Source organism: Panthera uncia, chromosome D1 (assembly GCF_023721935.1).
Source record: "Panthera uncia isolate 11264 chromosome D1, Puncia_PCG_1.0, whole genome shotgun sequence".
Taxonomy (NCBI): Eukaryota; Metazoa; Chordata; class Mammalia; order Carnivora; family Felidae; genus Panthera; species Panthera uncia.
Genome location: NC_064808.1, coordinates 102,049,406 through 102,071,512, shown reverse-complemented (window position 1 = coordinate 102,071,512; position 22,107 = coordinate 102,049,406). Strand labels below are relative to the sequence as shown.

General features: G+C 43.8%; 1 protein-coding gene across 1 annotated transcript in view; it reads left to right on the top strand.

Moving 5' to 3' along the window:
* POU2AF2 (POU class 2 homeobox associating factor 2) overlaps positions 1-15,610 on the top strand; it is a 30,250-nt gene extending 14,640 nt beyond the window's left edge. Inside the window, exons 3-5 of the mRNA XM_049641229.1 lie at positions 9,605-9,647; positions 12,684-12,982; positions 14,210-15,610. Coding sequence (XP_049497186.1) covers positions 9,605-9,647; positions 12,684-12,982; positions 14,210-14,611 — 744 coding nt within the window. The 3' untranslated portion in view covers positions 14,612-15,610. The remainder of the gene's footprint in view (positions 1-9,604; positions 9,648-12,683; positions 12,983-14,209) is intronic.
* Positions 15,611-22,107: the final 6,497 nt, after the last annotated feature.

Here is a 22,107-nt window from a genome sequence, read left to right as displayed (position 1 = left end):
CATTGTATAATCTAGCCTGGGTTGGCATCCGTGAGTTACTTTTTCCTGGGTACATCTGCATCAGCTACTTATTGCTGCATGAGAACCTACCCTAACCTTAGGAGGTGATGAGACTTACATATTCTTTCTCACAATCCTGTGAGTCGGCCAGATGTTCCTCGGGGCTCAGTCACGTGGTTGCACTTAGCCAGAGGTTCCACCATGTTGGAAGTCCAAGATGGCCTCCTTCCCATATCTGGCAGTCAGTTCTGGCCCTGGGCAGGAGTGATGGAATTCACTTGCACAGTCAGTCATACTCCAGGAGCTGAGACTGACTTGTTGAAGAGGAGATCATAAGGCAGGATTTCAAGCAAAGGTGAAACTGGACGTGCTCTTGATGCCTAGAGTTTGAAGTGCACACATCATCACCTCTGCTACATGCTGTTAGAGAAAGTTACAAAACCATCCTAGACCTGAGGGGTAGCGGGACAGACTCCACTTCTTAATGGGGGGGGGGGGGGCTGCAAAGAAACTGTGACCGTATTTAATCTACCACTAACTGGCTTGTCTCCCTAAGTGGATCCCAATCCAAGCCTCTGAGTGGCGTTTTGTCTACACAGCACTGTGACATGCACATCAGAGGTGCCCGGGAAATATCTGGTTTGACAGAAGGGGCATGTGCAGAGAACTTGCTTGTTAGGTCACTGAGAGCTTGACAGAGCGGAAATATGGGAGGCAGAGACTCTGGGTTTATAGCTAGTTCCATAATTTACTAGACATGGGATCTTGGGCATATTACTTATCTTCTCTGATGCTCGGTTTCCTTGTTTGTAAAACTGAGGCGATAGTATTCAGTTTATAATAAGATAGCCTTATAGAAAGCACCTGGCACATGGTAGATGCTTCTAACTATAGTTCCTATTCACTGTGGAATATTTTTCTTACGTATGGCTAATTACCATGGAACTCAGATAAGTGGCCCACAAATCAAAACCTGTTTCAAACTTTGCAAAACTAATAAAGTTCATTAGAGCAAGGTTAGTATAGTTTATTCACAGTATAAGATTTCACACCAATCAGAATGCGCCTGGTTCTACTACATGGTTTAACATTAAGTAAGGCATCTGATTCTCTATGCCCGTTCTCTTCTGGAAGAAGAAGACATTCCAGCCTAACATGGAGATCCACTGAAAGACTAATTGTGTTACATCCAGCATTAACTTTACATTAATTTCAAAGCTGGAGGAAAATCGTATGACTTACGATGGGTCTAAATTCAGATATTATTTTTTTTAAGTTTATTTATTTATTTTGAGAGAGACAGAGATAGTGAAAGTGGGGGAGGGGCAGAGAGAGAATCCCAAGCAGGCTCCACACTGTCAGCTTAGAGCCCGACATGGGGCTCAAAGTCACGAAATCGTGAGATCATGACCTGAACCAAAACCAAGAGTCGGACGCTTAACCGACTGAGCCACCCAGGTGCCCCTAAATTCAGATATTAAAACAAGGTTTTAGAATGTACAGTATAGTATCCTCAAACCCTCTCTCAACCAAAGGTGTGATGACAATGAGGTATTAAATATATAGACTGCTATGAATTCCTTTAAAGGGGAGCCCAGCTGGGTGCCTGTGTGCCTGGGTAGCACCTGGGTGGCTCAGTCAGTTAAGCATCTGACTTTGGCTCAGGTCATGATCTCACAGTTCATGAGTTCAAGCCCCTCATGGGGCTCTGTGCTGACAGCTGGGAGCCTGGAGCCTGCTTCTGTACCTCCCTCTTTCTCTGCCCCTCCCCCTCTCACACTCTGTCTCTCTCTCTCTCTCTCTCAAAAACAAATAGAAATTGAAAAGGAAGCCCAGCTACCCATGAGTGGCTATGATTATTATTAGTAATTAGTAATAATTACTAATTAGTAGCAATTATCTTTAAGATTAAAGAGCCACATTCTAAAGTATGTCATTAGAATTTAGAAATAAATTATATAGTAGTGTGAAAAATCTTATACCAGTTGGAGATCTTTTCCTTATACATTTCAGTATATTTCTTCAACCAGATTGGCAACTGAAAATATTATTGGGTCATAAAAATGACAATAAATGTACTCAAGGTGAAACTCCTAATCTTATCACTTCACTACCTGGATGACCCATTAGTTCAAATTAACTCATTTTCATGGAGGGGCTTTTGGGGCAGCTGTGAGGCTGCTGTGTTAGCTACAGGAAGTTGCAGACTGGCAAATTTCATTCAAATATAAACCTCTGAATTTGGCTACCTGGCATTGTGAGATCCTGTTGTTTGCTATATGCAAAATAAAAATTATATACCATCTTGCTTGGTCAAAAGTTATGGGCTCTTCAGTATTAATTTCAATATTATTTCTGGAGAATTCATATGATCAGAGGCAACTGTGTGAACATAGTATCTTGAAGCAGGAAGAAGGGGACGTGAGCTTTCCCTTCACACGTGCGATGACAGCGAGGGCGCGTGCTAAAGACTCACGTGGTAGCCTGTTCCTCCTCAACCTATGAGGTCTGAGAAGGAGATGGGGAGTAAGTACCAGCCCTGAACTCTGTCCAGGGAGATCCTTTCCAGTCCCTACACAGAGCCATTGGAACTCAGTTCTATGTTCTGTGAGGCCAGCTGACAGGGTGGCCAGGTGACAGGGTGATCACAGGCATGATCAATGCCTTTTATATCCACCCCCCTAAATATTTCCCAGGCCACCACAGAGAGGGCAGTGCTCAGTATCGCTATAAAACAACTAATCTGATGGAAATGTTTTAGGTCATGATTATAGTGGTGGGTCACAGGAGTCTGTCAAAATTTGTCAAAATTCATCAAATTGTATGTTTAAAATTTGGGAATTTTATTATGTGTAAATTGCACCTCAGTAAAGCTGACCCCCCAAAATAGTATATCCATTGGAGGACTAAGAATATATATATATATATATATATATATATATATATATATATCTGTAGGTGTCAGACAGGAAAGTGGCAATTTTCTTTGTGAGCTTTGGTATAATTACATCCTCTCCCTGGATGTCCCCAAGTCTCCTATATACTTAAAAAAAATTAGCTACATAGGAAATTTTTCTATTTTTATTTTTGAGATATTAAAATTCTTGGAGGACAGCATGGCATATTAGTTAATGAATAGGATCTGAAATTCCAAAGGTCCTTATTTGAGTCCATCCACCACGATCACCATCACCTCCACCCATTTGGGAACTTGGGTTATTTCTCTACTCTTCAGTTCTCATCATTGAAATGAGAATCATATTCCCTCTCTTTAGGGACTGTGGTGATAATTAAATGAGATAAAACATATAACACATCTGGGCACATGCTTAACAGTTTGTCTATGAAATGGCAAGTATGGGTTTATGAATTACTTCTATTGTAATTTACATCTCTGTGAGAGAATTTGGAAATTAGGAGAAAATAAAATATTTTGTGCTGTGTAAAAAACAGAAAGGTATCTATGTCTAATTTAAGTACTCAATATTTAGGTACTCAATTGTTTGGGTCAGACTAGATGGTCTGGGGGTGGGGAGATCTCACCCACAACAAAACTGGGTCCTGCATAAAACACATTTTAGTAAGAGTTTGTTGACTTGGCAGGAAGTAAGGGAAGTCTCCAAGGCTGGGGGAAGAGGGGCAAGGAGTGCTGGTATGGGAGGCTGGGGAAACTGTTTGATGAGAAATTAAGACATTGAATGATGAGAAGGTGATCACACCAAAAAGGCAAGTTCCCCTGAGAACAGGTGTCCAAGTTAGCTTTATGCATGACAGTCCTTAAACAGTTGCCAAGGTTGGAGCTGAACTTGGGACTCCAAGATTAACTGGGGAACCGGGAAGGGAGCTGGCTCCCCAGAAATACAAACATAAATCTTCTGGAGGAAAACAATCTCAAATTAGAACCCCAGATTTTCACAGATGAAGGTTAACCAGATATGAGTTTCAATCAAAGATCGCCAAATGCATAAGGAAGCAAACCAGGATGAGTGAGAGTCAGCATAAACAATAAACAATACATTCAAATGCCTAAAGCTTTTAGGTATTAGAACTACCAAATACAAAATACGCAGTCACTTAAGTAGCAAACATTCAACTAGAGACTAACAGAAATCACTAGGCGGTGGATTTTTTAAAAAAATCACGTGGAATTTATATAAATGAAAAAATATGTATTCATTGACAATGTTTAAAACGCAATGTATGAGCGAGCACCTGGGTGGCTCAGTTGGTTGAGCGTCCAACTCTTGGTTTCAGCTCAGGTCATGATCTCACAGCTTCGTGAGTTTGAGCCCCACATTGGGCTGTGTGCTGGCAGTGTGGAGCCTGCTTGGGATTCTCTCTCTCCCTCTCTGTGCCCCTCCCCCACTCACACTGTCTCTGTATCTCTCAAAATAAATAAACTTATAAATAAATAAATAAATAAATAAAACAAATTAGCTGAAGAAAGAATTAGTGAACTGGATGTATTTCTGAAGAAGTTGATAGCAATTTATACCAAAATATAGAAAAGAAAATCATGGATATAGAGAGTATAATGGGAGGTTTTCGGTAAAGAGGGTGAAGGTAAAAGGTTTAACAAACATATTCACAGAGCCCCAGAAGGAGAGAATGGGGACGATACAGACAAGACAATATTTAAAGAGAGGACAGTTGAAACTTTTCCAGAGTTAAAATGAGGTCACTTTGAAGAAATTTGAAGACCAAAGGAGTATATTAAAAAGCAGAGACTTTAAAAATTGGCAGAATACCTAAAGAGATTTTTTTTCGAGAAGACATCCAGATGGCCAATAGACACCTGAAAAGATGCTTAACATCACTCATCATCAGGGAAATGCAAATCAAAACCACAATGAGATATCGCCTCACACCTGTCAGAATGGCTACAATCAAAAACACAAGAAACAATTGTTGGGGGGATGTGGAGAAAAAGGGAACCCTTGTGCACCGTTGGTGGGAATGCAAGGTGGTACAGCCACTGTGAAAGACAGTATGGGGGTTCCTCAAAAAGTTAAAAATAGAAATACCATATGATCCAGTAATTCCATGACTGGGTATTTACCCAAAGAAAACAAAAACACTAATTCAAAGAGATATATGCACCCTTATGTTTCTTGCAACATTATTTACAATAGCCAACTTATGGAAGCAGTCCAAGTGTCTTTCAACAGGTGAGTGGTTAAAGAAGATGTGGTATATATATATATATATATATATATATATATATATATATATAGGGGGAGGGGATGGGTGAAATAGGTGAAGGGAATAAGAGGTCCAAACTTCCAGTTATAAAATGAATGTCGTAGGGATGAAAAAAAGCACAGCCCAGGAAACGTAGTCAATAATATTAGAGTAACATTGTATGGTGACAGAGGGCACCTCCGCTTACCGTGGGTAAGCACTGAGTAATGTGTAGAATTGACAAACCCCTACATTTGTACACCTGAAACCAATGTAACATTGTATTCAACTATACTCCCACAATAATTTCTTTTTAAAAAGCATAAAGGAAAGAAAAATTGTCTAAAGAATAACTATAAGGTCAAGAGCAATCATGGAAGCTGAGACAGTGGGGTGACATCTTTGAAGTGGTGAGACAGGAAGAACTATAAAGTTACATTTGTGAACCTGGCAATGTTCCCTTTTAAGTACAAGAGAAAAAAAAATGATATTTTCAGGATAAACAAAAACTGAAGCATTTTACCACCAACATCACCTACAGGAAAGGAATTTTCTGAAGGATTACTTTTTAGAGAGAGGGGGTGAGGGGCAGAGAGGAAGGGAGAGAGCATCTCAAACAGGTTTTACCCAGGTGCCCCTGAAGGATTACTCCAGAAGGAGGAAAATGAATCCTAAAAAAAGAATAGTCTGGAGGAAGAGTAAGAAAGGAAATTGTGAATACATAAGTAAATCTAATACAGATTTACTTAATAAAATGATGATGGGGAGCCTGGGTGACTCAGTCGGTGAAGCGTCTGACTCTTGATTTCAGCTCAGGTCATGATCTCACAGTCAGGGAATCGAGCCCTAAGTCGGGCTCTGCACTGATATCTCGGAGCCTGCGTGGGATTCTCTCTCTCCCTCTAGCTCTGTCCCTCCCCTGCTCACTCTCTCTGTCTCTCTCTCTCAAAATAAATAAGTAAACTTTTTTAAAAAATGATGATAATTATGATGTCTAATTGGAAAGATGCAATATAAAGAAACAACCTAAAATGCCGGAAAATAGCACAGTCACATAAATTAGGGAGAGGCCTAGTGAGAGCTAATGTTCCGAGGACTTTGTCAGTGGGAGTTTTCAGGTATCGATCGTAGTCTTTGTTAAATACACAAGGTAAAATTTTGTGGGTAACCATAAACAATGAAAACACACTGGTAATTTCCACAGCAGGTAGAAAGCAAAAACCGTGTAGGAGAAATGAACACGAGAGGCTTCTTTTCATCAAGTCATAAATAAAATCAATGAGACCTGTAACTGGGAAACTGCTGTAGGGTCTTTGGGTATTGAATCTGGGTTGGGGAGGGTACAGCGCTCCAGTTCCACGGGAATGAGGGGGCCTGGGCAGAAGGAGAAGGGGTGTGAGGAGATCCCCGGGACTGCCTGGTGGCACAGGTGAATGACAGGAAAGCTTTCACAGCAGAGATGTGTAGGGCTTAGACTGGGCCTTATCCACGCCTTGGGGAAGAGGCTTGGACGAAGAGCCGTCTGAGAGCAAAATAGGGTGCTGACACTTACGTCCATCAGGTTGGGCCTATGTCTGCATCTCACAGAAGCCTTCAGCCTGGCCCAGCCTTGGCCAGAGTGGCTTAAGGGTAGCAGGCAGGGAGAAAAGGTGGGAGAAGGGGAGCAGGACATCTCCCCTGGCCAGCATTCAGGACACAGCCCACAGACACCCGGAAGGAGGCGGACGCAGAAGCCAGAGGGTGTAGGCCTTGGTGCCCGCCTTCGAGAAAACACCCAGCCAGACAGAGCTGAGACTCGGAGGAACCCCAGGATAAGATGGGCCCTGCAACATGGGAAATTGTGCCCAAACACAAGTGCTTCTGTGCTTAATCACTGCTTCTTCCTTTGCTTCCCATAGAGATGTAGGCACCCCTGGCCCTGCCTGCCCGTGGTTCCCTCCTGCCACGTAAAAGTGTTAACTTATTCAACAGGAAGACACATAAATCAGAGCATGTTTAGAGGAACTTGCCACAGATTTGAAGGGGCATAAGAACGCATGTGAATGATAAGCACTATGTAACTAGCACTCATTTCCTGCTCACTCTATGCCAGGAGCTATTCTATGTGCTTGCATGATATGTGCATACCTACGTGCAGGTGTGATACAACTTGATGTTCACGTACCCAAGATCACACAGCTAATAAGAGGCAGAGCTGGGATTCAAACACATACACTCTGGGTCCAGAATCTTCTTCGCTCAAATTAACTTGTGCTACTTCTGAATGGTTGGAGAACATTTTGGCTTGGACGAGATTGAATTCCAGTTTGGTGCTATGAACTGAATGTTCGTCGACTCCTCAGAATTCATATGTTAAAGCCCTGACCCCGCCATGTGATTGTGTTCGGAAATGGGGCCTTTGGGAGCTAATTAGGTTATGAACGTGGAGCCCTTGTGATTGGGATTAGTGCCCTCATGGAAGAGACACATGAGAGAGATGATCTCTCTTTCTGCCACATGAAGACACAGTGAGAAGAAGGCCATGCTCAAACCATTCAGGAAGCGAGGTCTCCCCACCAAGAACCTGATCACGTGGGCACCCTTCCAGCCTCCGAGCTGGGAGAAATGTTTCCTGTTTCAGCCACCCCAGTCCATGGTATTTGCTGGTAGAGAAGCCCAAACTGATTAAGACCTTGGGGAAATGGTGGATTGTCTCTGAATATTTGGAGAGCCATATATGGAAGAAGGGTTAAACTTATTGTATATGGACCAAAAAGATGAGAAATAAGAAAATGATTCTCTTCTGCCTGCTTTGTGACAGTCGAAAGTGCCCAGAGAAGAAATGGGCTTTCACAGAGGGTGTTGGGCTCTCCATCCCTCGGAGCTCAATGCACTCAGCGTTAATAACATGGACAGGACCTTGGCATTGAGTGGGTGCTTGCACGAGGCTCTCCATAAAGTCTCTTCCAACTTGCGAGGGTCTGCAGCACTTTGAGTGCCAGGCTAAGAGCTCAGATCCAAAGAACTAGATGCTGAGGACTCTCAACTTTTGCAACAGCTATTTTTTTCCCTACACAACTTTGTTGGGGGGGCATCGTGGAGCCAGAATTTGCAGTTGTATATTTTAAGACTCTGCACCCCCGGATACGCTTCCTTCAGAGGTCAGCTTAGGTATCACCTAAGTAAAGCTGCAGGAACAGATTAACTACAAACGGAGTGGCTTAAAATACCAGAAATGTACTGTCTCACAGCTCTGAGACTAGAAGTCCAAAATCAAGGTATCAGTAGGGCCAGACTCCCTCTGAAGGATCTAGGGAAGCACACCTCCCTGCCTCTTCCAGCTGCTGGTTGTTGCCGGCCCACAGTCCTCGGTGGTCCTCAGCCTGACGTTGTATCACTCAAACTTCTCCTTCTGTCTTCACGTGTCCTTCTCCCCTCTGTGTCTGTGTCTCTGTGTTTCTCTCTCCTCTTTTTATACGGACACCGGTCACGCTGGATTTAGGGCCCGCCCTCATTCAGTATGACCTCCTCTTACTTTAACGAGTTGTATCTTCAAAGGCCCTATTTCCAAATAAGGTCACATTCACAGGTACTGGGGTTAGGACTCCCATACATCTTCTGAGGGGACATAACCAAACAGACAACATCCCCCAACCTCCCATGATCACTAGACCGTGGGCTCTTTGAGGACTGTATCTTTATTCCACACATTTTTATTGTGTCTACTATGAACCACATTCTGTTCTGGGCACTGAGCACAAGCCACAGTCAAGGTCCCTACTCTGGCTGGAGCTTTGATTCTACATAAAGGCACACCGTAAAACAGTGACCACTCAGTGCTGAAGCCAAATGCCAAACATATGTATGTGTGTATATAAAGCACATGGTATATATTTTATATTACCACAAACAGTAAAAAAAAATGAAGTACAAATTATTCCATTTCATCTAGCCTGAGCTTTTCGGCATGGTTACTAGAATCGAACTTTGGTTTCTGACTCTGTCCCTCATAAAACTTTGTACTCTGACACTTGAAGTTTTTATTTTTTTAATGTTTATTCATTTTTGAGCGAGAGAGAGAGAGAGACAGAGCATGACCAGGGTAGGGGCAGAGACAGAGGGAGATGCAGAATCTGAAGCAGACTCCAGGCTCTGAGCTGTCAGCACAGAGCCTGATGCACAGAGCCTGATGCAGGGGTCTAACCCACGAACCATGAGACGGTGGCCTGAGCTGAAGTCGGAGGGACGCTTAACCAACTGAGCCACCCAGGCGCCCCGCTGATACTTGAATTCTTAACCTAGGTTGCCCTCCCAGTTCAGCCCCCAAGTAATGTTTCTTAGTATCAGGATATAAACCTTATCAAATGTATCCCTAATCTTTTCTTTTTTTTTTTAATTTGAGCTCGGAACTAAAGAAAACACTAACACTCTCTTTGCCTTCCAGAGCGGAGTCAGCAACTCCCCGTCTCCATTTGCCCAGATGCCAGGTGAGTGCTGAAGCTCAACGAGCAGTTACTTAATTCCCTTTTGAGTTTCAATCCGGCATTGGGGTTTCCATTCTTTTATAAGTGCCTTACAGCTCCTTCGAAATTTTACTTTTTCGAACAAGTTATTTTTAAAATAGAAAATCAGTGAAGACAGACCTAATTCAATCATTCCTGAGTTTGGAATTCATTCTGTCTTGAAGGCGGCCTTTCCATCCCTGGCCTCGCAGAAGCTTAGTGAGTGAAAGCAGTAACAGGCCCTCGATACGGTTTTAAAATGTGCACAATTCTGGGACCATGATCCGATAGATTATGCGCCTGCTTTGAAACAGAAAGGCAGGTGAAGAAAACTACCATTTATGGAGGGCTCTCTGTACATCAGGCACCTTAAGCATTTGGTATTCATTTCAATACATATGTGTCCTTCAGTGCTCCTGCAGAGGTGGGAAAGGGGCATTCTGATTCTTAGCAAAACTGTTGGGGATGCCTTTGCACACGTGCACACGCCTGTGCACACTAACACACACTCCTTTCAGAGCCCAAACTCGGAGATGGCATAGGCTTTCTCAAATGATTTTAGGAAGCTTCGCAGCTGGATAAGAAAAGGAATAAGGGCCAAAAGGAGACCCCGCATATCTGAATGTCTGTATGTTGTGTTTCCCAAACATGTTTATCATCCCTGGAATCTGGCTACATCTGCTCCCTCCTATAGAAGGAAATTTTTGCAGCTTCCCGTACTTTCCAGAATTATTCCTCCTCTTTTTAAGGAGAAAAATATGCACTTAAGAAAGCACAAGGGTTTGTGGGTTTTTTTCCTTTCTTTCTTTTCTTCATGGTTGTTTTTATTTGGAAACTGGGAATATAGACATGAGATCCTAGAAGACTTGTTTACATACTCTTCATTCTCCCCTCAGCTTCAGTCACTCCCGTGGATACAAATTCATGGCATGAAACAGAATTTTCTTTATTGATATTAATTTTCACTTGCACATTTTTTTTCCCCCTGTGGAAGTATGCTTATGATGAAACCCCTGACTGCAGCTTTCAAATTCATGAGCAGATTAGAAGTCTGGGGCTATAGAATTTCAGATGCCAGTAGAAGGAGTAGAATTTGCTGTAAGTTTCTACGGGGAATTTTGATATCCTCCGAATGAATGAATAAATTTACATATAATTGTGGAACACGGTGTTATGCTACTGGATTTACAGCAAAATATAAGACATAAGCCCTGACCCCCATGGAGCTGGCAGGTAGATTAGAAAGAGGGCTGCAACTCAGCTGAGGGAGTAGTGAGCATAATATAAAGTTCCACACCTCGTGTCAAGGGCCAAAGTCCTGTGTCGGTGGAGTGATGGATGACTGTGTCACGATAACAAAGGGGTATGATGTCTGGGGAGGATGAGTAGAGAGTGGGTGGGACAGAGCTCCCACTCTGGCTGAGGGAAGGGACGAAAGACAAGCTCAGCCCTTTTGTGACCTCAGGGCGCAGATCTTAGCTAATTAGACCACATCCACCACCAGCTGGAATAATTAAACCATCACTTGTACAGAGCTTGAGTCTACCTCCCGGAACATGTTCTAAATGCTAATGTGTTTCCTGCTACAGCGGAGCCACTGGGTCTGAAAGTCTTTAGCGAACACCTCATTTCCCCTATGAGACAATTTCACTGGCCCTGCCGTAAAAGAGACTCTTCTCAGGTTCATCTGGTTCCCCTGGTTTCACCGAGGGAAGCTTTCTGTGGGAGGTATTCCCTTCCCAAACTCGCCCAGGGCCCAGGTGAGCTGAGTCAGGGACTCGGCATGGACACAAGAGGGCAGCAAATAACACCAGACTCCTCAAAGCCAGCAAACACATTTTTTGGCAGTCCTCTTTCTGACTTGGTTGCAGAGAAGCTCTATCATCCCAAAGCAAGCAAGCCATTTCTTGATGCCTGCTAGGTATGAGACATCTGATAAAAGGTCAGTATACAAAGAGGTGGAAGCAGCATACAGCCTACCTCTGATTTGGGGGTGGGGTTATCCTATCACCTTATCTAGAGATACTGCATCTCGGATAACACACCCAGAAGCAGCCTGTTGTTAGCAGTCTTGAGTCTATGGGGACAGAGCTCAGAAGCTGTTGAAAAAAAAAAAAAAAAAAGCCGCTTCATTTGATATAATGTAAACGTCAAGGGATTCCTTTCCTTGTCTCCTTAAGCCCAAACTTTTCCCAGCACAGTGACTGGAACACAGAAAGTGCACAGTAAATGCACTTGGAGTGAGCGAATGAGAAGTTACGGCACCGTCTCCAATGAGCTCCTCTCCAAAGGCGGAATGAACTTTAAACATATTAGTTATTTGGGCTGGACCAGTTAAAAGGGGCAATGCAGCAATATTTAATGCTTTTCAAGGCATTTCTCTATTTAAATGTTTGCCTTGGTGTTCAGCCCATGTTAGAAAGACGGTTTCCCCAAAAGAGATGAACATCTTGGAGGGGGGAAGGAAAGAAAGGAACACAAACCATGAGAGACTCTTAACGTTAGAGAACAAACCGAGGGTTGATGGAGGGAGGTGGGCGGGAGATGGGCTAGATGGGTGATGGGCATTACGGAGGGTACTTCTGGGGCACCCTGGTGGCCTAGCTGATTAAGTGTCTGACTCTTGATTTCTGCTCAGGTCATGATCTCAAGGTTTGTGAGATTGAGCCCCACAATGGGCTCTGTCCTGACAGCAAAGAGCCTGCCTGGGATTCTCTCTCTCCCCCTCTCTCGGTCCCTTCCCAGCTGGCGCTCCCTTTCTTAAAACAAATAAACTTAAAAAAAAAAAAAATGGAAGGCAGTTATGATGAGCACTGGGTGTTGTATGTAAGTGATGAATCACTGAATTCTACTACCGACACCAATTTTGCACTGGTATGTTAACTAGCTAGAATTTAAATGAAAATTTGAATTAAAAAAAAAAAAAAGACCGTTTCCCACGTGGAGGGTCTCAGCTGCAACAGATTTGCCTGGACTTCCCATGGAGAGATTGTTGCCAGTTTGTTTTTCCTTTGGCAACAGGTTCACCGGTAACGTCAGGTTACTATGGTGTCAGAAGATCTTTCCTCTCTGACTCGGATTTCCACAACACGAAACAGTTTGCAAATGACGTCTGCACCTCACCGGCGAAGCCCTTTCCCTGTGAGTCCCCCGCAGGGCAGAGCCACCCGGCCCTCCTGGATTCCTACTTCCCGGAACCCTACGCAGACCACCGGCCCCCGCCGGGCCTGACCCCCAGCACCAGCTCTCTGTTCAGCGCCTCGCCCCTGCCGCCGCTCCTGCCTCCACCCTTCCCTGGGGACCCCACGCACTTCGTGCTTGTGAGTATGCAGGGGTCTCCCGTTTAGGGAGTAAGGTGAGGTCTGGCCGGTCATTGCGCTTGGTAGCCAGGTGGAAGTCAGGTCCGGCTTGCCCGGCACACCTCTGAGGCTGTTCTCCCAGGATACGCTCCGAGAGGGGCCCTTCCTCAAAATCCACGCAGACCACGACCCCCGCAAGGTCTGTCTGTCTAGGGTCTTGGGAGGGGACAACTCTAAGGCAAGTTTATATCCATTTTGTTAGGACTCAACTCATTTTGCCAGACGCTCCCCCATCGTTCCCGCAGCACACAAGGAAAGCTCACTGAAGTGACATCTCCCACGAGACTAGGCTGTAATCTGCCAGGGCAGGCCACCAAGGTGTCTCCTAACCTCCCAGTCCCCCTGCGCCCTCTCCCACAATATTTCCACCCTATAGAATCTTGTTCTTCCTCAATCCTAGCAAAGTGGTGAGTTCCTAAAGATCTGAAGAATACCAACACCCAACTTACAGAAAACTGTAAAGCCTTCAACTACAAAGGAATGAATCTCTAAAGATGGGATTTTAGACAAAAGGGGGTGAATTAACCTTATGGAGTTACCTCCTCCAGCCAGGAACTCCTGTGTGCCTTTGTTCCTTTAATACTTGCAACTTCTCAGGATACAATTCTTAAAGCCCCATTTTACAGATGAACAAAGTGAGGCACTCAGAGTGAGAAAGTTAGTAAGTGGCACAGCCATGAAGTGAACCCAAGTCTTTCCAGCTCTAAGCCTATGGAAGTTCTACCTCTTGGCTCTCTGAGGGCAAAAGCCCACCATGTAGTTTAGAGACGTACTCCTCCCAGGAGCGGCCAGCGCTGGCGTCCCCACTGTGGAAAGGGCATTCTAAGACCCCGGGTAGGGTGAAGCTTAAAAAGAATGCAAGACATAGTACGTCGTAATGGGTAAAATGCTGTATAAATCTTTGTTTTATTCCCTCCTTTCACTCCTTTAGTGGTGTTTTCTGGGGAAAGGAATTGTAATAAATATAGAGAATCTAATTCTAGAGTAAGAAAGGAACGAAAACTCTCACCACTGGTATTAGACACCAGAGGGAACAAGTGCCTGGTAAGGAAGCTGGAACAGCAGAGAGGGGACACCAAGTCCCCTCTGGAAGCCATGGTGTGACCACAGCCAGTGTTGGTGAGGAAATCTGTCCACGTCGGAGTATCATCTAATGACTAACCCCAGTGACCTTTCCGTTCTCCTCAGAGGGACTCATGGGAGCAAACGGTGCCCGATGGTCTCAGCCAGGCAGACCCCGTGCCCGCCGATACCCCGCAGACCTTGCCGCCCAGCACAGGATGTCTCTCCCCGCTGGAGTCTGGGACCAGCACTCAGCACAGGAGCTCCAGCTGGGGGGCCCCCCTAGCTGGGGCTCAGTCCTACTCCCTGCATGCACTAGAGGATCTGTATCATGTGCCAGGGTTCCCCACCCCACCCCCGTATCCCTTCACCCCTTTCATGACCATGTCCAATGATCTACCGCACAAGGTGGTGCCCCTCGCCCCAGAGGAGGGGGTAGACACCCCTTCCCTTCAGGACCCTTCTTCGTGGACCAAAGAAGACGGGAGCATGGCGTGGGGGTCATATGAGTGCCGTAGAGCTTACTGAAGGGAGCACTGAAGGACTTCTGCTGGGCTTTTCTCTCTGGGGTTCTGTATTTCACGGACCATTTGCAGTGTGGTAGCTTATTCATTCAGAACCAGATTCTCAGAACAGGCCATCAGGCTGCCCTTTGTTAACAGACCACGGGATTCATCTGTAATCCTCCCTACCACAGCCCCATGAAATACAACGTACGTTAATTCGGGACATCAGACCGTATTCTAGTGAGACACCTGAGAGCGATGCCTTTTTGGAACTTTAGTAACACCTTACATTCTGAATTTCTGTTATCTTTGAACTATCATGTTTAGCGCTCGTAGTTTTCTTAAATTACATTAAAAAGTTTATGCAGATCGTGAAATACACTGATTCTCCTGTGCAGTTTTTCTTGGTGATGAGCTATGTGTGTCCTACAGTAAGAGAGAAAGCATAGGATACAGTGTAGATTAGGGCACGTAAAACCAAACTCATTTTGTACCATGGGATTTCTGAAGAGTAAAGTGTTATCCATGTGTCTCTCCTTAGTGACTTAAAAAGGACCAGTAACAGATATGGTACCATATATAAATGCTTTATTGTGGTTAAAATTGGATGAGGTCAGGAGACTATGGCTTCATAAATACACAGCTTTGACTCTGCCCTGAAGCCTAGAATGTCAAAAAACAAGTCTAATCACCATCCCCCCCCCAGCAAAAAAAATAGGCCCCAAAGTTTCTTTGATCCATGATAGCCTTAATTAAGCTACATTGTTTCTCAGATGGAAAAATATATATATACTTATTAGAGTGGATTAGTGAAATGGGTGTTCTGTGATCAAGTAAGAATAAAGGAAATGCTGAGGACAGGACTAGTCTGTCGACAAGAAACAACAGACCACAGAATACCAAGAAGCAAAGACAGATTGTCACGTGTGCATCAGTAGCATTACACACAACATCCCCCATTTGAAGGAAGACCTTGTTGGTGGCTCATTGCTCAGAAATGTATAGCTCCTATTGTGTATAAATGAAGAAACTGACGTCTGAAGCCTCTGTCTGTCTCATGTATAAGTTTGACTGCTGTAGATTCCTCTGCCAGTGGAGTTCACAAAGCCCATCACAAAAGCCTTGCATGCCCTTTGACTTTGCAAAGCATGAGTCAAGGCCCACAGGTCACACCCACACTCTTTCTATTACTCTCCTGCCACCTTCTTTTCCTTATTCCCTTATCACATTTTCCTGACCCCTCTGGTCCCTCTTGACCCAATGCCTTTTTCCTCCATCTCCTGGGGGCCATTGCTCTCCTTTTCCACCTGGTTGCGTAAAACCACTTAATACAGTTTTGATCACATCATCTGTTATGGTGTCCTGTGCTTTACCCCATCTAGGTAGGAGTCCAGAAAAACCAAATAAGGGCATTAATTCGCACTTAAAAGTGACTAATTGATACTCCTCCTCTGTGCCTTCAATGGTATTTTCTGGCTAAGCAAGTACACTCCCTCTTTATGGGGTGCCCGCAGAAATGCTTGGATAGGGAGCCTTCCTTTGCCGCACACCCTCAGCACCCTCCTGGGAGAGCAGCCCTGCAGAAGCAGATCAGGAAGGAGCACTGGTGGGTTCCCGGCCACTGGGCTGCCCTCTCCTGGGTCCCCTGCCCCAGCTCTTCTCTCTCACCACCTCTTGTCACAGCCTTATCTTCACTTCCCTCAACATTAGCTCTTGAGTGCAGTGGGGCAACTTCTGTGCACAAGAGAGCTGCTCTTTCTTCTTTTTTTTAATGTTTATGTCTTTAGTTAGAGAGAGAGTGTGTGTACTTGCAAGCAGGGGGAGGGGCAGAGAGAAGAGAGAGAGAGACAGCATGTGCAAGCCAGAGAGCAGGAGAGGGGCAGAAAGAGAGGTAGAGAGAGGATCTGAAGCAGGCTCTGTGACAGTGCAGAGCCTGACGTGTGGCTTGATTCCATGAACTGTGAGATCACGACCTGAGCCGAAATCAAGAGTCAGACGCTCAATCGACTGAGCCACCCAGGCACCCAGAGAGCTGCTCTTTAAGTCTGGTGAGACTTGACATCTCAGTCCTGGTCCCGGAATCGTTAGCAGAGCCCTCCCTCATCCAGGCCCCTGCACCAGAAAGAAGAGATTTGGCCTCTCTGTGTATCTAGGGGTCTCCACAAGGGTCTCAAAAGCCATTTTTCTAAATTGGTTATGTCCACTGCTGCTTACCATTGTTACTTAGAAGCACACAACACAATAGTAGTTGTGTAAACCAAAAATATGTATCCACATCGCTTTAACTTTTGTCTGATTGTTAACGCTGAATGTTAGACGTGCTCATTCCCCGTGGTTTGCTCTGCTCTTCTCATGCGTTACGATTGTCTCCTCACAACCTGAAGATGCAGTAACTCTCAGGTAAGTACAGCTCCACAACCAGACCTCAGACCGGGGTAAGTGCAGCGAGCTCGGTGCACTCTATACTCTCCTTGAAGCATTGTAGCATTTAACAAAATTAATTTACAAGCAAGGAGACCTGCACAGGCCCACGTGGCGCCTAAGTATCCATTTTGGCTGCTCAGTCTAAGGGGGACTGGGGTGTGGGGAGTGGGGTTAGTAATTCCAAGTGGTAGATGGTTTTTAGGAATTCTGTTTCCTTGACAAAGTATTTCTATCTTATTACATGTATTTCAAGTTGGTTCTGGTTTATTCTGGGAAGCTGAGATACTTTGTTAAAAAGCGAAACCACGCTACAAAATTATGACACAGAAATTAATCCTATTTCCCTAGTCCCAACTACTCTCTATTTCCTGCTGCACGCCAGGGACTTACTGCACCTTCTCGTAAGAATGTACAAGGCCGGCGTCAGAAAGAAATGCTCATCCTCCTCTCCCTCTCCTTCCTTAAACCTGCTTTCCTCAGACTCATAACTTTCTTGGGAAAGGAGGGAAAATTAGAGAACTCGGATTCAAAACACTATCTCTTTTAGGTGCGTGAGGCTTAAAGTAGGCCGAGATGGGGATGGCACGTTCAAGTTACCCAAGACAGCTGGCTAGATGATAATGTCAAGAAGAAGCAGAAAGCAAATCTGCCCCTGCAGAAACCGCAGTATCCACAGTCCTCCCAAATCGCTGGACACAGACATTACGGTATGTAGCTGAGTGTTTGTGTTCCTCCCACAATGTTATACAAACCCCAGAGAATGAAAGGAAACCACATCCTTACCTAACTTATTTCATTTTTTAACATATTTATTTATTTTTGAGAGAGAGAGAGAGATAGACAGTCAGACAGAACATGAGCAGGAAAGGGACAGAGAGAGAGAGAAGGAGACACAGAATCTGAAGCAGGCTCCAGGCTCCGAGCTGTCAGCACAGAGCCCAACACGGGGCTCAAACCCGTGAACCACGAGATCAGGACCTGAGCCAAAGTCAGAAGCTTAACTCACTGAGCCACCCAGGCGCCCCTACCTGGTTTATTTAATAAATGCTTTTAAATGAGCATTACGACTTGACAGCTCACTTAATAGAATATGATGGTATTATTGTGGTAGGGGAAGAAATACTCCAGTTCTCTTAAGCATTGAATTCTTTATAAGAAATTCCACAAAGGGAAAATAATTCCTAATCCCAATAATAAAATACACATTTACATGCATACAGATGTACCCACACATATGCACACATATATACATATATACGTATGTGTATATATATGTGTGTGTGTTTGTACATATATGTATAAATATGCATATATATATATATACACACACACATACATATGTGTCACTAGTATCTTTGTGATCCATTTTTTTCTTTTTAAAATAAATTATTTTTGACAGAGAACATGCATAAGCAGGGCAGGGGCAGAAAGAGAGAGAATCTCAAGCAGGTTCTGCACTGTTAGCACCAAACCAGACACGGGGCTGGATCCCACGAACCATGAGATCATGACTTGAGCCGAAATCAAGAGTCAGACGCTTAACCAGCTGAGCCACCCAGGCACCCTTGATCCATTTTTTAATATGTAAATCTAAACAGTACAGTCATAAGAAAGAAGACATCAGTTACACTTAAAAAACTGAAGTAACTATAGATTGATCCAAGGTTTAAGTCACATTACACTATAGTGATTCTACCAACCACACACCAAAATCATACTCTCTTTAGGTTTCATCGTTATGTTCTGTCTCAAGTATCCTTTCTATTTAAAACATCAGTCTGTGCCTTTACAGATTATATTCTAACGACTGACTGTAGAGTGTTTAAATGCAAAATCATTCATTCTGGGTAAAGAGTGATTCTCTGACTAGACTCATCAAGCAGAGCACTCACAAGTGGGTCAGCAATGTGTCTGGCTTAGTGCCCAGCATGTTGTAGGTGCTCAGTAATATCTTTGTTAAACTGAACTAAAAGAGCACCACAAAAATGAGTAACTGTTTGCATCCTGACACTACGGGTGACAGGTCTCTGAGACTGATGTATGAGAAAACACTACCATGTTTCTTACCTGACATTAGCCAAACTCTCTGCAAATGTTGATGGCAGTAGTAGATACTGGGTGTTAATGGTAATATATTTAAGATGATTGACTTCGTATTTTTAAATATCTCTAAGAAAGAATACTACTGAACTCTGATGTAGCACACAGAAACTGTCCATATATTCATTTAGTATCTACGTAGTATACATAGCATAATATGTTGCTAAGAAATCTTATAAATCAAAGTTATTCAACATTGGGTGTTTTCTCTGCTGTGATTAAAACAAATATGATAAATCGAAAAGGAACTAGAATCCCTAAATATCAGGTTAAATAAATGATAATAAAATCTTCTATAATTATTTGTAAATGATAACACCGTGTTATCTTTGATCTCCGATACAGAAGTGTCCTCTACTCTTTCACTCCAGTAAATAAGATGTGTGGATTTGCAGTATGCAATATCATTGTCAGTGCATTTATAAGCTGAAAGAGGAGGACAGTATTAAGATCTTTACAAGTTCCAAAAGGAAGAAAACGTAGAGAAAAAAATATCTAAGAATTAGCTCCTTTGCATTAGGAAAACTGATAAATGTCCCTACTGGCCTTCTTCCTGATGAAATACCTTGAGTGGAATAATCCAAAAGTTTAATGCTTAGTAAATTAATTTAGTCATAAATGAAAGATCACTCAACTGTTTTATTTCTTAACCTTGGTAATATATTCATTGGTTTTTATCACAGTCATCTTTCTATGTTTTTATATGGCATAATAAAAATGTTTTAAGTAAAAGGTGAACTTTTCAAGCAGTGTCTGATAATATTTTCCTTATTTAAATGATAAATTAGCAAATGCTTGTTCCCTACAGAAGCCTCTTCAGGAAAAGTTAAAAGTTTGGATATGTTTTATGGCAGGAGACGGAGTTATCACAAATCATTAAACAACCTCCATCTGTAAGTCTTCCTGGTCATTTTCATATGGACCAAACACTCACTCCGGACCCAGCAAGTACTCGTGTCTGCCATGTTTTTGGAACTTGATATTTCCCCCAAGGTTTGGTAACAGTGTCCCAAAGTCAAAATGACAAAAGAACTTTGCATTAATAAAGAGAATTTTAGAGCTGTAGTCAAATTTGCAGGGAGTAGACTCCTCCTTCCTTATACTGAAAGTCTTTTCATATTCATGAAATCTCCTACTTTGGGGGTAAAATATAATGCTCACCAGTGTCGTTTGCATACGAAAGCCTGCCAAAGAAATTCAGTTCAATATTCCATTTAAAACCTTTAAAATAAATGTATTCTATTCCCATTACCCTGGATGCTCAGTGACTCTAAGAAGGTCTCTGATACACTGAAGGGTTTCTCAGTGGCTGAGCTCAGTGGCTCAGAGATCTGAAAAACTAGAATATATGAAAAACTAGAGAAACTACAGATAATAAGCCTCAAAAAGAAATGGCTCGGGGCAGGGGCGCCTGGGTGGCTCAGTCGGTTAAGTGTCCAACTTCGGCTCAGGTCATGATCTCAGTATCGTGTATACTCATAATCAGTATATGCTGTTGGAAGCATGAATCCGTGAACAAACCAAACAATGAGAGAGTGGAAGCGAGAGAACAGTTGGTGGTCAACTAACACATAATTGGATTTTGGCTCAGTCAATGATCATTGTGTTTAAAGCAGGCTGATGGTGGAACATGCTCCCTTACAAAGTTGGTTCCCATTGCCTTAACCCACGTCCATCAGGGGCCAGGGGCTCAGCCAGGCAGCGGAGGGAGCCAGAGGCTGGATGATCACCAGCAGGAATGTTGGAGAAAGGCTCCACATCTCTCTTGGCACCTCAAGGGTCCCTTTCAACATCCAAAATTCAGGACCCTGTGTTAGATTTTTAAGCAGGTGAGCCTGTTAAAGGCTGTTGGAAGCTCACAACATTTTTTTCAGGCTTTTATTAAAACCCCAGAATGATTATCAGGACTTCAGGGCAGATACCCTGGAGGTGACAACGCCCCCCGCAAGAGGGAAGAGTTGCTAGTCTGAGAAGCACAAACTATAATTAGCTTAGTGAACAGTTCAACCTCTCCGCCGGCCAGTCTCCTTCAGGGTTCTGTGTCCCCAGTCCTTACAGAATGCTTTCCAGTCTGCATGCTGCCCTGTGTGTCCCTTCACACACCCTGACAGTAAAACAGTCCCGAATACTTTCACACACACACCACTGACAAGTGTGTTTGTCTTGCATGTAGCATCTCTCCAGTGCTGGTCACAGCTCATTAGTGGGCCAGCAAATTATCTCAGCGACTCCCAACCGACATAAATGTTTCATGAATAGAATGAAATGGACAAGATGGGATAGCAAATGTCAGAATGCCTCTTATCCACGGGCATATGTTGTTTCGTGAGGAGTTTAATAAACATGTAGATGTTGCCGTATAGCATGTGAACATGTAAAATGAATTTCTTATTATGGGTTGAAGTCAAAAAGCTTTGAAAGCCTCTGTGATAAAAGATCAAGAAGACAACGATAGTTAAGGGCAAGACCTTTAGTATCAGACTTGTCAAGGTTTGAGACCCATTCCTGCCATTTATGTGCTCAATAACCTTGGGCATGTTGCTTACCCCTCTCTGAGCCTCATCTGTGAAAGGGGGAGGCTGTACAATGCGGTGCCTGATATCCAATAAACACTCAGTAAATGACAACTTCTTGAAAAAAGTCTCCTGTGAGGACCATCCAACTCAATGGGGTCTCAGGGTAGACCTGGTTACTCCAGACTTCATGACACATGCAGATCCGCAGGAAAGATTCACAGGACTCATTAGAAAGAACACCCCCTTGCATCCACAAGCATGATATTTGGACATGAAATATCTGGGCTGGGGTTTTGCAATTACAGAAAGAGCAGGAAACAAAATTCCATTCATACTGGGGTAAAAACTGGGAGACATATTTCTCCAAACAGGGCTGAGGCCTGAGGAAACCCAATTTTCTTGAAGTTGCTCACCAGCGACAGCCCTGGGACATCCATCCCTGCAGCAGGGCCAACACAGAAGCCCCCAGAACGGCTGC